The 13,115-nt window shown below is 55.9% G+C and overlaps 1 protein-coding gene across 1 annotated transcript in view; it reads left to right on the top strand.

The window, feature by feature from the left end:
* The first annotated feature begins 1,323 nt into the window (after positions 1-1,323).
* Positions 1,324-13,115, top strand: part of Ndrg1 (N-myc downstream regulated 1) — a 49,282-nt gene continuing 37,490 nt past the window's right edge. The window contains exons 1-2 of the mRNA XM_004642489.2: positions 1,324-1,448; positions 12,097-12,177. Coding sequence (XP_004642546.1) covers positions 12,115-12,177 — 63 coding nt within the window. The 5' untranslated portion in view covers positions 1,324-1,448; positions 12,097-12,114. The remainder of the gene's footprint in view (positions 1,449-12,096; positions 12,178-13,115) is intronic.

The raw sequence follows: 13,115 nt of genomic DNA, 5'->3' as shown, positions 1-13,115 counted from the left end.
CGTACATAGTAGATGTTTAAGACAGCTGTGCAATCAATCAGCTAAACCTTGTTGTAGGAATGGTCAAGCTGATTCATAGGGCTCTGCTCTGCCCCTGCTCCTTGCCTTTTCAGTCCTTTCACAGTGGCTGAGCATGGACTCAGCAGTTGGTCAACAAATACCCATGGAATAACAGAAGGATTGGGGCCTTTTGGAGGCAAAAAAGATGCAGAGAAAAATGCTGGATCCCTCGCTTGAGAACACCTTGGGCTGATGTAGCAAAGATGCAAGCCAGGGCAGGCATCTAAGCTAGCCCTGGGTTCTGTAGTACACTGAAAACTGGGAAGGTGACTTTGGGACAGTGACTAGGGTGGGCTGTGAATCCGTCTGTCATTACCCATCAGATGATGTTTTTCTAGTACAGTGGTGGCTCGCTATGTGGCTCCACAGTAGCACCAATGCGGGACGCTGTTGCCGAAACCCCAAAGTCCAGTCTGCATTCCCTGAGAGCTGGTCTAGGGTGGGGCCCTGGCCTCCATGTTTTCTGTGCTTTCAGGAGTTTCTCCAGTGCAGTCAGCATTGAGCATCGCTGCTTTTCTGGTCCTGTGAGAACAGGGAGGCAGGTAGCAGTTCCACAGGAAACAGCACCAACAGGAGAGGACTAAGTTGGCAAGGGGACTCCCTCCAAGTTCTGGGAGCCAGGGAGGCAGCCTGGTCACACAGAAGATCCAGAACTTTAGACAGTCCACGCACTCAGAGCCAGGAAGACACAGAGAAGGACGGTGCAGGAGGGCAAGGCAGACAAGTATTTCCGCCGCGGAGACCTGTGGCTTGTGGAAGGGCCTGGAGTGAGAGTCTAAGGGAACTGGCTGGGCAGAAGGCAGCTGAACCAGGGTGGGAAGCCCAGCCGCCAAGGCCAGAAGGTAGTGGCAGAGTCGCCCAGAGGGATGTGTGGGCCTGGCGCTGACAAGGAGACACTCCCGGGCAGAGATGCGGGCCGCGCTGCGGCGAGGAGCCCCACGGAGCCCCGCAAGCACCGCGAGCGCGCACGTGCACACGCGCACATGTACACGCGCCGCCGCGCCCGGGTGGCCTCGGCCTCCTGGACGCTGAAAGGGGCAGCGGTGCTGAACCCAGCCCCGGGAAGAGGCGCCTCCCCGCCGCGCCCCTTCTCAGGCTTGCGCAACAGGCAGCGGCTGGGGCCGGCGGGCGTGCCGAGGAGGAGGGAGCGGGGGAAGGGGTGTGTCCCCGCTGCGCGCCGGGCGCCGAGGGTCGGGGAGGGGCGAGGCTGGAGGCGGGGCCGCGGCGGCTATAAAGTGGCCCTCCGCAGGGCCATAAACAAACGTCGCCCAGCTGCCAGCTCCAGCTTCGGTGGATACGCCCATCCTCCCTGCTCTTCTTGGATCCCGCGGGCGGGCGCTGCGGGCCTCTCTTGCCACCGGCTCCTTGCAGTTCTCCCGGAGCTTTAGGTAAGCTCTCGGCGCCGCGCCGGAGCAGCGGAAAGGGTCGCCCTCAGGGGGCTGCGCCAGCGCCGGGCTCACCCTTTGGCCCCGCGGGCTCCGGGAGTGAGCGCCCCTCAATTACCAGTGCGCGGCTGGGCTCGGGGGCGGGGACTTTCGGGGCGTCGGCACCACTGGAGTGGGGTCGCGATGGCAGGTTTCCCTCCACTTTCCCACTGGCTGGGAAGTGGGGTTCCGAGGATGGGGAGGGACGCTGAGCCTGCCCGGGAACGCATGGATGGCGCTTCCAGGCGCGCCCCTTAAAGAGTCACAGGTGGTGCCGCTGACCTGTGGGCAAGCAGGGCTGAAGACTGTGTGTACGCGAGTGTCTGGGGTGTGGGTGTGTAAGAGCGCCAGGGGGAAAGGAGCACTGCTCTGCCTGTGGGGATAGGGGTGGGTAGGAGACAGCGACGCTGGCGAGGATGGAGTGGGTACGGGGGTATTTGGTTTCCAGACTAGGCTGGGGCGGGTGCCCATCTAGCCCAGGAGTGGAGTGGGCTCTGTGTGTGTGTGTGTGTGTGTGTGTGTGTGTGTACGTGTGTTCGTGTGTGTACGTGTGCACGCGCGCGTGCTGGGGGAGGATCTGGGGTGTGTCACCGGCGGCATGCGCAGGAGCGAGTGTCGCGGCCCCACGGGTAGGGTGCGTCCTGAGGTGCCCTGAAACTGGCCTGTGGCGACAAAGGCACGGGAGAGGTGGCCTTGGGAAGAGGCATCTGGTGGGCCTTGTGCTGGCTGGCGATAGGGGTGGCGTCATTTTCGCTTCCGCCCATCCACTCCTTCGCTTTGCTTTTAGTCTCTCCTCTCCCAGACCAGCCTCTTTTGCCTTCAGCAGGCAAACAGCTGGAAGGGCTAAGCCGTCCCAGGGGACCCACCGAGGTCTCTGATTCAGCCTGGGGAGGAGATTCCTGCAGGGTGTGTGGAAGGCAGAGGCTAGGGGAAGCACACTGTCACCGCCTCTGTCAGATTAATAGCTGAAGCTGGAGTTTAGCAATGGCTCCCTTACCCCAGCCACCTCCCCTGCTCCCCCATCTGTCACCGACTGGCTGTCACCCTGCACTGTGGTCCCAAGCACCACTGCTCTAGATTGAGCTGGGAGGTACCTATGAGAAACAGTGTAGGGAAGGGGGCCTTTCCTTCCAGAGGCACTTCAACTGGTTTGGTTCGTTTTTTCCGAGGTCAGCCAGCGACCCCAGGGAGACCTTAGACTGCCTGGTGGTGCATTTGACCCATGCATCCCTCCTTCTGCCCCATAAACCTGGCACCTGTATACCAACCCCATCCTTGCTGTGAAGTTACGGTTTTAAGGGAAAAATGCATCAGCCTCCTCCTGCAGGGACATTCTGGAGTCAACTGAGTTTACAGATGTGAATTGAAAGAAGCAGAGTCCCTAGAAGGGAACCCCACACCCTGAGGGCTTGCAAGGGTTGGCCACTTGTTGGGGCAGTGGCATGGAACACACTGACAACTGACCGTTCCTGGCAGGGTGGCAGCAGGTGGGGGAAAGGAAAGAGGGGGGACCTCCCTACAGCATGGCTTGGGTCCAAGCGGCCATGCTGGAGTGTTACTCTGCCTGTACCTTCTTAGCCTTGTGGGACCTTGTCGGTCATGGAGGATAGGCTGAGGCAGAGAGGGGAAGAGAACTTTGCCTGCCTAACCCTGGAGACTGCCATCTGCCGCAGGATCTGGCACAGAGGAGGAGCTCAAGACATGCACAGGATGATGAAAGCAGTGCCTCGTCATTGCCCCTGGTCCTTTTGGCTCAGTAGGTAGAGTGCCAAGGAGGCTTAGATGGTGGTGGGTGTAGGTGCTGGCTTTGCCTCCTGGATTGTGTGTCAGGTTCCCCTTTCCTAAGGGGGTTATTCAGAGCGGCAGGCAGCTCTGGAGACTGCTAACCACTGGAGGGATCATTGGGAACAGAACACACAGCTCATGCAGGACCTGGGCCAACCTCTGCTCACTTTACATGTGGGAGCTAAGACCCCAGGGCATGGAGGCACAGGCCAGGCCCACTGAGAGCCAGGACTCTGCAAGCAGGCTCCTTGCCAGGAATTTCCTTGTGGGGAGTGGACAGATCTACTAATCTGCCTTGGAGGGACAAACAGATTGGCCTCTGCCAGGTTTTTGGTAAGGATACGTGGAGGTAGAGGAGGCAGTGTGGGTGTCTTTTTTTTATTTTGCTAAAGTGTAAATCAGGTATTTAGATTAGTAAAAGCATGCTGGTTAGAAAGAGACAGGGGTCACAGTCCCTGCGCGTGATAAATTTCTTTATTGCACTGAGCTGCTCCCTGCAGGATGCTTGGCCAATTTAAGCAGAGCTGGTGCCCCCTCAGTGCACTAAGAAGCCCCCTGGCAACCTCAGCCAGAAGGAGGCCACTGTGCTTGCTGATGGCCTGAAACTGGAGCTCCTCCCTGGGACCCAGCTGCAGGGTATCCACCCAAGATGTGATTCAAGGGCCCTGAGGTCCTGGGGAGCCGGCATGATGGCTCTGCAGCTAAGGCTGAGCAGGGGGCAGCACCAAGGAGGAAGGACAGGAGGGGTGCCACCTCTGTCTGCAGGGCAGCTGCTTTCTGTCTTCATCCCCGTTGGTGCTTGCAAGAGCCCTGCCTGGGCTGTGTCAGTCCCATCAAGTGGATGAAGAAACTGAGCCAGGAAGTTACCAGACTCACCTAGGATCCTGTGGCTGGAAGTAGGACAGCCAGCTGGACCTGGGTCCTGAGACATCAAACCTCAAAGCCTTTGTGTTTTATATGACAGCAGGTTGGGCTGCCTTGAGAAAGCAGTCCAGGCAGGAATCAGAAGTGCAGTCAGCCAGGAACTCTGAGCCTCAGTTTCCTGTTGTGTAAAATGAAAACAGCAGACATAGTTTCATCAGGGTGTGTGGGTTCCAACTGAGCTGATCCATGTAAACTGAACATAGTGCCAGCACATAGGAGCACCCAAGGGTGCTGGCACCAATGACACTTTCCAGCCATCTCCTTGGCAATCGGGGTCTGGAACTCCTTGTCCTAAACCACCCCTGGAATGGGAAGGCACCTGAAAATGCTGGACCCACAGTTGGCTTGCAGAGGTTTGCTATGCATAGGAGTGCTGGGGGAAAAAGGGAGGGAGAAGCGGCATGTGCTGTGTCTATATCCCGAGGAGGTGGTAATTAATAGGTGCTCCCATGTAACTTTCATCTGCCTAGCATGCCTTATGGTTCAGTGTACCAGCCTAACTAATGGAAGCAGAAGCCACTCTTCTTATTCTCAGATTATTAAATAGAGGTCCAGGCAGGAGACTTGCCTGCTCAAAATGGAGCTGGTGGATCCAGATAAGAGTGAGGCATTTCCAAGTCCAGCAGCACCCTCTCAGGCTGGGGAAAGAACTGGGCTTCCTTCCTGATGGCACCTGCTCTTCTCACTTGCTCTTTCTCTCCAGCCAGGTGAGCTAGCCTAGGCTGGCCTGCAGCCTTAGCTTTGGAACTTGGCCTACTGTGCGCAGGCGAAGCTTGGTGAGGATGGGTGTGTTAAGGCAGTGGGGACACTGGGTCCCAACAGGAAGTGCAGTGCATAAGTGGAGGCCCCTGGTGGGTGTTGGTGTTCAACCGAGTTCTCCATGATTGGTACCAGTGGAAAGAGAAGCCAGTCCCTGAGAAGATTGGGGAGTCTTTCCTGGCTCTGTGGAGCAGGATCTGTTTACAGAATGGGGTCTGTAAGCACCCTCTTTTGACCCAGAGTCTCTGCCTTTCCTATCTAACAATTATTGAAGACCTGCCCATCAGGGTTCTGCCTGCGGGCCTTTTTGGTCTAGCCGAGCATTCCTCCCCTGAGGGGTAGACAGTGAGGCTTGTTAGCAGTAGGCAGAGGCCATGCTCGCTGTCATTTACCTTAGAGCCTTCAACCAGTGTGGATTTAGCCCATGAACTCTGCTTCGAGGGGGTGGTGTAGGGTTGCATGGTCCCCACCTTGTCCCTAAAGCTGTCTCCAGTGTCCTAAGCTTTGGAAGGGTGAGTAAGACGCCTCACAGGTAGATAGTTGTACACATCTCTCAGCTGCAAAGCCCTGCCCTTCTGACTTTGACTGGAAGGCCCTCTTTGGCTTCATTCCTGCTGGATGGCTGGCTTGGGTTCCCTCTGTGGTCCCATGTGTCCTGCTTGGGGTCACACTGGGCTGTCACTGTGCCCCTGCTTTGCCATGTCCTTTTGAGATCCAAGAACCTGGCACTTGACAGGCACTGAATTCATGTGACTCAGAAGGCAGCCTCCCCCTACAAGGCAAATAACTTGGGCCACCTTGTGCAAGGCAGATGGGAGGCCCGTTCCAGAGGATGGGAGCAGCAGGACCATTTTGGGAAAGAATCTCATTATTGTGGCCAGTGTCCGATCCCCGGGACAAAGAGCCCTGTATGAGGAATCCATTTCCGTGTCCTAGGCTAACACTGGCTCTGTTTGTGTGATTTCAACAAATTATCTCAGACCATTCAGAGCAGCTCCTCTGCCTGTTCTGCAGATTCACAGAACCACCTCCCAGCATGACCAGTGTCCTCCTTCAGGCTTTCTGTTACTGCGTTTGGCCCTTTGGATGATCCTCTTGCCAATCCAATTCTTCTGCCAAAACTGCACTGCCAAGATGGCACTGCGAACCTCCAGGAAGATCCTGTGTGTTGCTGAGAAGAGGCGGGGCCATGGCTGGGTCCCCATGCCCCTCTCTTCCTGCTATTGTATTTCAGCTGCTCCCCATCCTCACAATTCTGTGCTAGACTGAACACACAAAAGTCCCTGGTCACCTCCAGGGTCCCCAGGGAGGGGAAGCAGCTCTGGGAGTGGAGCTGAGGCTGCATCAGCTTAGGGACCCCTCTCTACTTCCTCTGCACTGAGTAGTTCAGTGATGCCCACTCAGTATGCGGGGCCCTGCAGAGCTCTGGAGCACCTGAGAAATTTCCAGGCCGGAAGGAAGGTTGAGATATGTGCTTTGACATTCTTCTGATTTTGCACCATTTTGACACGGTATTTGCATCATTTCCAATGATTTTCATCATACTGAGCCTTTGAAAAACTCTCCAAATGGCTGTCTACTCCTAACCTATCCCTAAGCTCCTAATCTTTCTTAGAAGTCCAGTCTGTTCTCCCATACGATTTGTTAGCTTGACTACATAAGAAAAAACACTGAGCACCAAACTGCCAGCTTCCTCCAGTCCCCAGGGCCTCGACTTTCAGAAGGCCGGGGAAACACCAAGAGCACAGAGCTGCTTTGCAGCTGGACCTGAGAGTCCCTGTGGCACAGAACTGGCGAAGAACCCATCTGGTGGCGAGGCAGGGCATGGGCGATGTGTGTGGAAATGGGACGGTGCTCTGGCTGTGCTGGGGGCTGCTCTGCTGGGGAAGCTGCTGTATGGAACAGCAGCAGGACACATTGATTTTTCCCCCTTTAAAGATCTGTTCTGTAAAGAACCCAGTGTGCTGGAAAGAACATTGGCTTCCACGCGTCTGTAGAACCAGGCGTGTTATGGGTGAACAGGGAAAATCAGGGGCAGTGCTGACAATGACAATCACTGGTGAACTTGCCCACCGTCCGCTCCTTCCTGCTCCCCTTTCTGTGCTGCACTGAGGACTGTGAGGCTGTCACATGCCAGCCTGAAGCCTAGCGCTTGCCACCTGTGCACACCACAAAGCAGCAGTGTGACATCCCTTGGTGGGCAGGACCTTTGATTTGCAGCCTGTGGGTGCCCGCCTGTGAAGTGGCATGGTCACACCCACCTGCCCCCAGGGACGCCTCAGGGAAGCAAATGGATCGATTCAGTGAGTGAACACTTCAGGAATGCGGCCTTTGCCAAAGCAGGAAAGAGACCTGGAAACAGAAACCCTTCAGGGACGGTGAAAGGAAAACAAAAACATTTAAGACAATGGATTTTGCCCAAAGCTGGGGCGACTCCTGGTAGCTCCAGGGTGACTGTGTAGGACCGAGGGAGAAATCTGTGACTGTCCCTGACGACTGACTGACCTTCTCTGTCACAAAGCCTCATGGTCGCGGGTGGCCATCCTCGGAACACTATCTGGATAAAGGGAAGCGGAGGTCTGGGCGGGTGCATTAGCCATCACCTTTTCCTGTTATGCTTTCGGTGACTGGGATTCTGCCTCAGGTCACTTACCTTAACCTCCATGTGTCTGTTTGCAGTCTGTTAAATGGAGAAGAGCTGGTGCCTTCCTCGAGGGTTGTCTTGAGCATTACAGACAGCAGAACTGAGAGTGGAGTGGAGCTGGAGAGGTGGCCCCTGGCATTGCTTGGTGGCTCTCCACAGGGCACTGTGCTGCCCCCTGATGATGCTCTTCCTGGGCTCTTGGGTGCTGAGCTCCCAAAGCAGATCACAGATGTGTCTGCTGGATGCCTGGAGTCTTGTGTCCTGGAGTTCCAGGGGCCCCAGCAGAGTTCAGTCAAGAGAGTGGGCAGGGCTGGGGAGGCAGCTCAATGGTCTAAAAATCTGCCTGGCAAGCTTAAGGACCTGGGTTCAATTCCCAATACCACACGCTGAGACAGTCCCAGAACCCCGCGTGTGCTGAACCCCCAAACCAGGCATGATGGCCCATGCCTGTAATTCCAGCACTGGGGACCCTATGGAGACGGGAGGATCCCTATGACTCTGAGCTGCATAGTGAGATCCTGTACCAAATAAATAAAAGATATTTTTTTTAAATTAAAAAAAAAAAAGAGGTGGGCAAGTGGATCCTATGAAGTGGCTTAAGACAGAACTGCACACAGACTCCCAGTCTTGAGAAAATTCCGAGGCCTGGAGACAGAGGGTGCGGAATCAAGTGCTCTGGCCTCCGCACAGCTCCCTCCTGCCCTGAGCTTGTTATACGAGGGTCCATTGGCCAGAGCTGTGTGTGCCTTACACGTGGAACACCAAGGCCAGGAGCGCGGGAGAGGGAATGGCTTGCTCAGACCCACGGGCAGGAAGGTGTAGGTGTTGCCGTCCCCGTACCCTGGACTCCTCGGCCCGTGCTCCTGCCACCCCCTCAAGCCTCACACAGGCTGTGTCCCCTCAGCCCCTGTGACTGGTCCACAGTCCTCAGGTGGCCTCATGTTGCCTGAGAGGCTCTGCTTGCTGCTCCTCCAACCTCCCAGGGTCTTGTTCTTCCCTTGTCCTACCTGATCTTGCTCTTGGCTGTGCAGGCACCTATGAGTTCTGTAAATCGTAATCTCCTGGATCTAAGGACAGGGAGCAGTATGTGCCCATCCCTCTTGGGTCTCATTACTCATCAACCAGTGTTGGCAGTGAAGAGGACACTCAGTGGCACACTGGATCCGAAGCCTGTGGATCCCTGTGGCACTTGCTGGTTATCTTTTTGTGGGTCCATCTCAGACTCGCAGTGTAAATCACAGACTATCCTCACAGAAGTCCCACGGTCTCCCAGGCAACCAGGGGAGGAAAGTACACTGGTGAATCAGGCAGCTCTTTGCCAGATTCGATTTTCCATTATTTAATGTGAGCGCTCGTGCTGCTTGCTCTGAGTAGAAGTTATGTTGCCCATTTTTCAGGCAAGTAAACAGAGGTGGGGGGTTAGGTGAGTTATTCAGGATGACAGTGCTGGTGAGTGGTAATGCTCAAGTCTGCCTGCAGTCCCTCCTCTGACCCCAGGTGACCTTTCCTGCCTTCCAGGTGGGCTTGCTGGATGCCTCGAGCAGGTGGATAGGAAAGGAAGTGAGCCAGCAGCTAGGAGCTGGTACTGTGCCCTGGCAGCCTGGTTTTAGACTGGGCATTAGCAAGGGAAGACCTGGTCCAACCTAATTCCCTGCCTGGGTGGCTCCTTGCTACTTCTTGGGCATGAAAACCTCTTGGAGACACAGATCAAAGTTCCTACCACCCTGTGGCTATGAAGGGTCCTTCCCTGTCACCTTGGCTTCTTGGCTTCGGCCAGTTCTGGTTCTCTCATTCAATGACTAGGCCTCCTTAGGAGATGTTAGAGGGGCAGGGCCTAGGGTCAGCACAAGGCTGACACTGGAAGAGGCGTGGCCTCCAGTTACCTGGGGCACAGGCAGCTGGGCATTGCCTCTGCTGCAGGGACTGGGTATCGGGGATTCAGAGCCCCCAGATCAGGGGAGAAGAGTAAGCCCGGCACAGGGGTGTCTCTGTTGGATCTGAGTCTTTCAGTGCCCTGTCTGGTGTCTGGGTAGGAAGAACAGGAAGCAGTGTGGTGAGGTGGTGACTTGGTGCCACCAAAGTTCCTATAGCTGGCCATGCCCTAGGGAAAGTTGTCAGACTGTGGGGCAGCCCGATCCTCTGTGAGGAGCTGGTGATGGGGTGGAGGTCAGTGAGGCTGTGGGTGACAGTGAGACTGTGTGTGTGTGAGAGAGTGGGTATGTATGTGGATTAGATAAACAAGGTGGTGCCTGAAGAACCCTTTCTGGATACCTGTTTTATCCCAGGAGCCACTAAGAACTTCCCTTCCCAGCCAGGGTAGGTTTTGTACCCAGGGCATCTGTGCCATTGTCTGTGGGCATTTTCTATCCTCACAACTTGCTCCCAGGGGCAGGTGCAGGATGCTGAGGGCGATGCTCAATACCAAGTGTGAGCCGGCAGCAGGAAGGGGAAGTACTGTGAGGCAAAGAGGTTCCACCAGGGGCATTCAGGGAACCAGAGGCTGAGACTGGTCTCCTGTTCTGGGCACGGAGATGGCGGAGGCTGACATCACATTCCAATGTGATCGCAGTTTCAGGAAGCCAAGGAGAACTGAAAAGATGGGGCTGAACTGCAGCATTGTGGGGTCCTTGTATGATTGGGGGGTTCCACGGGGGTGTGTTCTTGTGGTTAGTGATTTTAAGAGGGAATTTAAATAAATGCATCGATTGCCTCACCGTCGAGGGAGCTGTGCTGGGCTCTGCCTCTAGGGTGTGCCAAGGACAGGAGGGAAGGGAGGGGACAGACGGGTGAGCTGCCTGCATTCTGGAGCTCACCAGGGAGCTGAGGAAGTTGGCCTGACCCAACCTCAGGGTCCTGGGAGATCCCAGCTGCTGGTTCAGAAGCCAAGGTGAACCACGGAGCCCTTTCACTCTCCGAGTGAACAGGGTGCTGCCAGGCCCTGGCTTCTGGAAAGCTCTCGAGGCCATGTGGGTGCAGTGTCCCACGGCCAGGGTCTCGGGACCGTGAACATGCTGAATTAGCAGGGCACATAGACCCTGGCTTTTCATGCCTCCTGCCTCCGAGCGGGCAGTGGCCCAGGAATGCTCCCAGACATAAAACCCACTTTGTTTTCAGAATGTTCGGGAGTGTAGACTGCAAAGGCCGCATAAAGGCATTCTTGTGGGGTGGTTATCTAGTGGAGGAAAACCAGGAGGAGGCCCCGACCAGAGTGTCCAGGGGTGAGACGGACCCGCCCACGGGATGCCAGAGTTGCACAGGGTGTGGCTCCGGGTGGGAGAGGAGTGGGGCTCCTGGGGCTCGGGAGCTGAGTCTCGAGAGGAGTCTAGGCTGCGGCTTCAGGGATTTTCACTCTCTTTGCCATGGCGTCCCAAGGGCCTTGGGCAGTGGGAATCAGGCTGTGCTCTGGAAGCAGCTGTGTGATGGCCTTGGCCAGCTGTTCCTCAGGGGGTTTGCACCCCAGGGGCTGGGATCTGTGAACAAGGCAGGGGCCGGGGCACCCCCCCACTGCCGTAATTCACCCGTCTCCCCACTTTCCTTCTGTAATAATCCCCCTTCTCCTGGGATCCCTGGGCCTCGCCCTTGCTATTGGAGAGCGTTTACTTTTTCCTGCTTGACTGTTGATCCATGGAAATGAGAGTTTATCTCTCCAGCTCAGAGATTAGACTTTGGGGAGGCGTGCTCAGTAGAGTTCACAGCCCTACCGAGGCCTCACCACCCAGGAGGAGGAGGCTGTGTTGCAAGCCCACGCCCAACTCTGTCTGCACTCCTTGCAGCTCCATTTCCAGCCCCTGTGCACCTGCTCACGTGGAGCCTGGGAGGCAAGAGGGGCCCTCCTGCCTAGCCCTGCCTGCTCCAAGCCCTGCTTTGGCTTAGGACCACTTCTACCCAGTGCTCAGCCTCTGTCAAACCTTTGGCTTAAGGATTTGTCCTGTTCCCTGTCCCTTGCCCTTCTCAGCAGGCAGCCTGAGGTCCTTCAGAGAGGAAGGTTGTGTGTGTGTGTGTGTGTGTGTGTGTGTGTGTCTGCACGTGTGTGTGCGCATGCTTACATGTACACAAGGTGAGGCTCATACCACGTCTGGGCATGCAGGCAGTGACCTCTGGTTCCCTTTCATTGCCAGTGTGCCTGATTTGGGGATCAGGAATGTGGGTGTGCTTCTGAGATGCAGTGAGAAGCAATCTGGGGACGGTGGGTGGGCCTGGAGTTACGCTGGACCTGGTTTTGCCTTCCATCCATCTGCTTTGTGGGAAGGGAAGTTGTATCTGAGAGACTCATGTCCTGTCCAAGAAAAGTGACTGCCAACTCCAAGAGGAAGACTAAGATAAATCTGTGGGGACAGGGGACCCGCTCGTGCTGTGCTGTGTGTGCTGGAGGGAGGAGCCTTGGACGCAGGGGTGGCCTAGTCTTGTTGCCCATCATGCTGTGCCCTGGCCTACGATCTACTTCCTCCAGGAAACTTGTCTTAGCACAAAGTGTTGACCTCTGTTTTTTTCCCCTTGCAGGCAGGTGACAGCAGGGACATGTCACGGGAGCTTCAGGACGTGGACCTTGCTGAGGTGAAGCCTCTGGTGGAGAAAGGAGAGGTGAGTAGAGATGCTCCTGGCTCCTCCCATGGCTGCACACCCACGCACAGCTGGACACATGCATGTGTGTGTGTAGCTAGCATTGCACACCTATGAACACGCACACCACACATACGCATCGTACAAAGCGTGCGCATACCATGCACACACGTATCTGCACTGCTTCTTTGAGTGCTCAGGAGTAAGAGGCAGGACTTCAGAACCCACCATGGCCAGTATGTGCTACAACACAGTGAGCCAAGCTGTTGCCCACCTGTGCCTCACCGCTCTCCCTGGTAGTAAGCACATGAGGCCGGGCTTCTCTGAGCATGTCTGATACCCCATAGTTCCAGAACATGCAACATGAATCCCAGTACCCGTGGGATCCACCTACCCTGTAGCTTAGTGGGTAAAGCTACCTACTGTGGGACCAGACCACTTGGGTCAAATCCTGGCTCCAGTGCTTTGCAGCTGTATCCATGGCGTGCACCTCTGTCCTCCGTGCTTTAGTCTTCCTCAGTAAAGAGACACTGGGGGCGGGTGGTCCTGCAGGGGGCTGGGCTCACACGGAGGGAGGGCACTGATTCATAAAGCAATCAGAGCCACCCACTGTAGAGGAGATGAGCAGACTCAGTAGCAGTTGTGGTGTCTCCTCAGCGCTCCCTGGTGGATCCTTTTCTGAGATCAGCAACCCTGCTGCTGGGAGCAAGCACCCTGTGCTCCAGCCCAACAGCTGGTTGTGCCAATGGCGGTCGAGGCTTGCTGTCTGCACAGCTGGTGCTGGTTTTTTCTTTTATCGTGTGCTCATGTTCCTCAGAGACTCATAACTGCCTGTGCTGATAACTCTTTGAAACTGGAAGCTTAGGCTTAAAAAAGACGTCACTCTAAAGTCAAGCCAATGCTTTGTAGAATAATCACTAATATGTGTCGACCGTATCCTAGGTGCTCAACCCTCGCCC

Source organism: Octodon degus, unplaced genomic scaffold (assembly GCF_000260255.1).
Source record: "Octodon degus isolate 3935 unplaced genomic scaffold, OctDeg1.0 scaffold00154, whole genome shotgun sequence".
Classification (NCBI taxonomy): domain Eukaryota; kingdom Metazoa; phylum Chordata; class Mammalia; order Rodentia; family Octodontidae; genus Octodon; species Octodon degus.
Note: the sequence above shows the minus strand (reverse complement) of the source record. Positions and strands in the feature narration are given on the sequence as shown.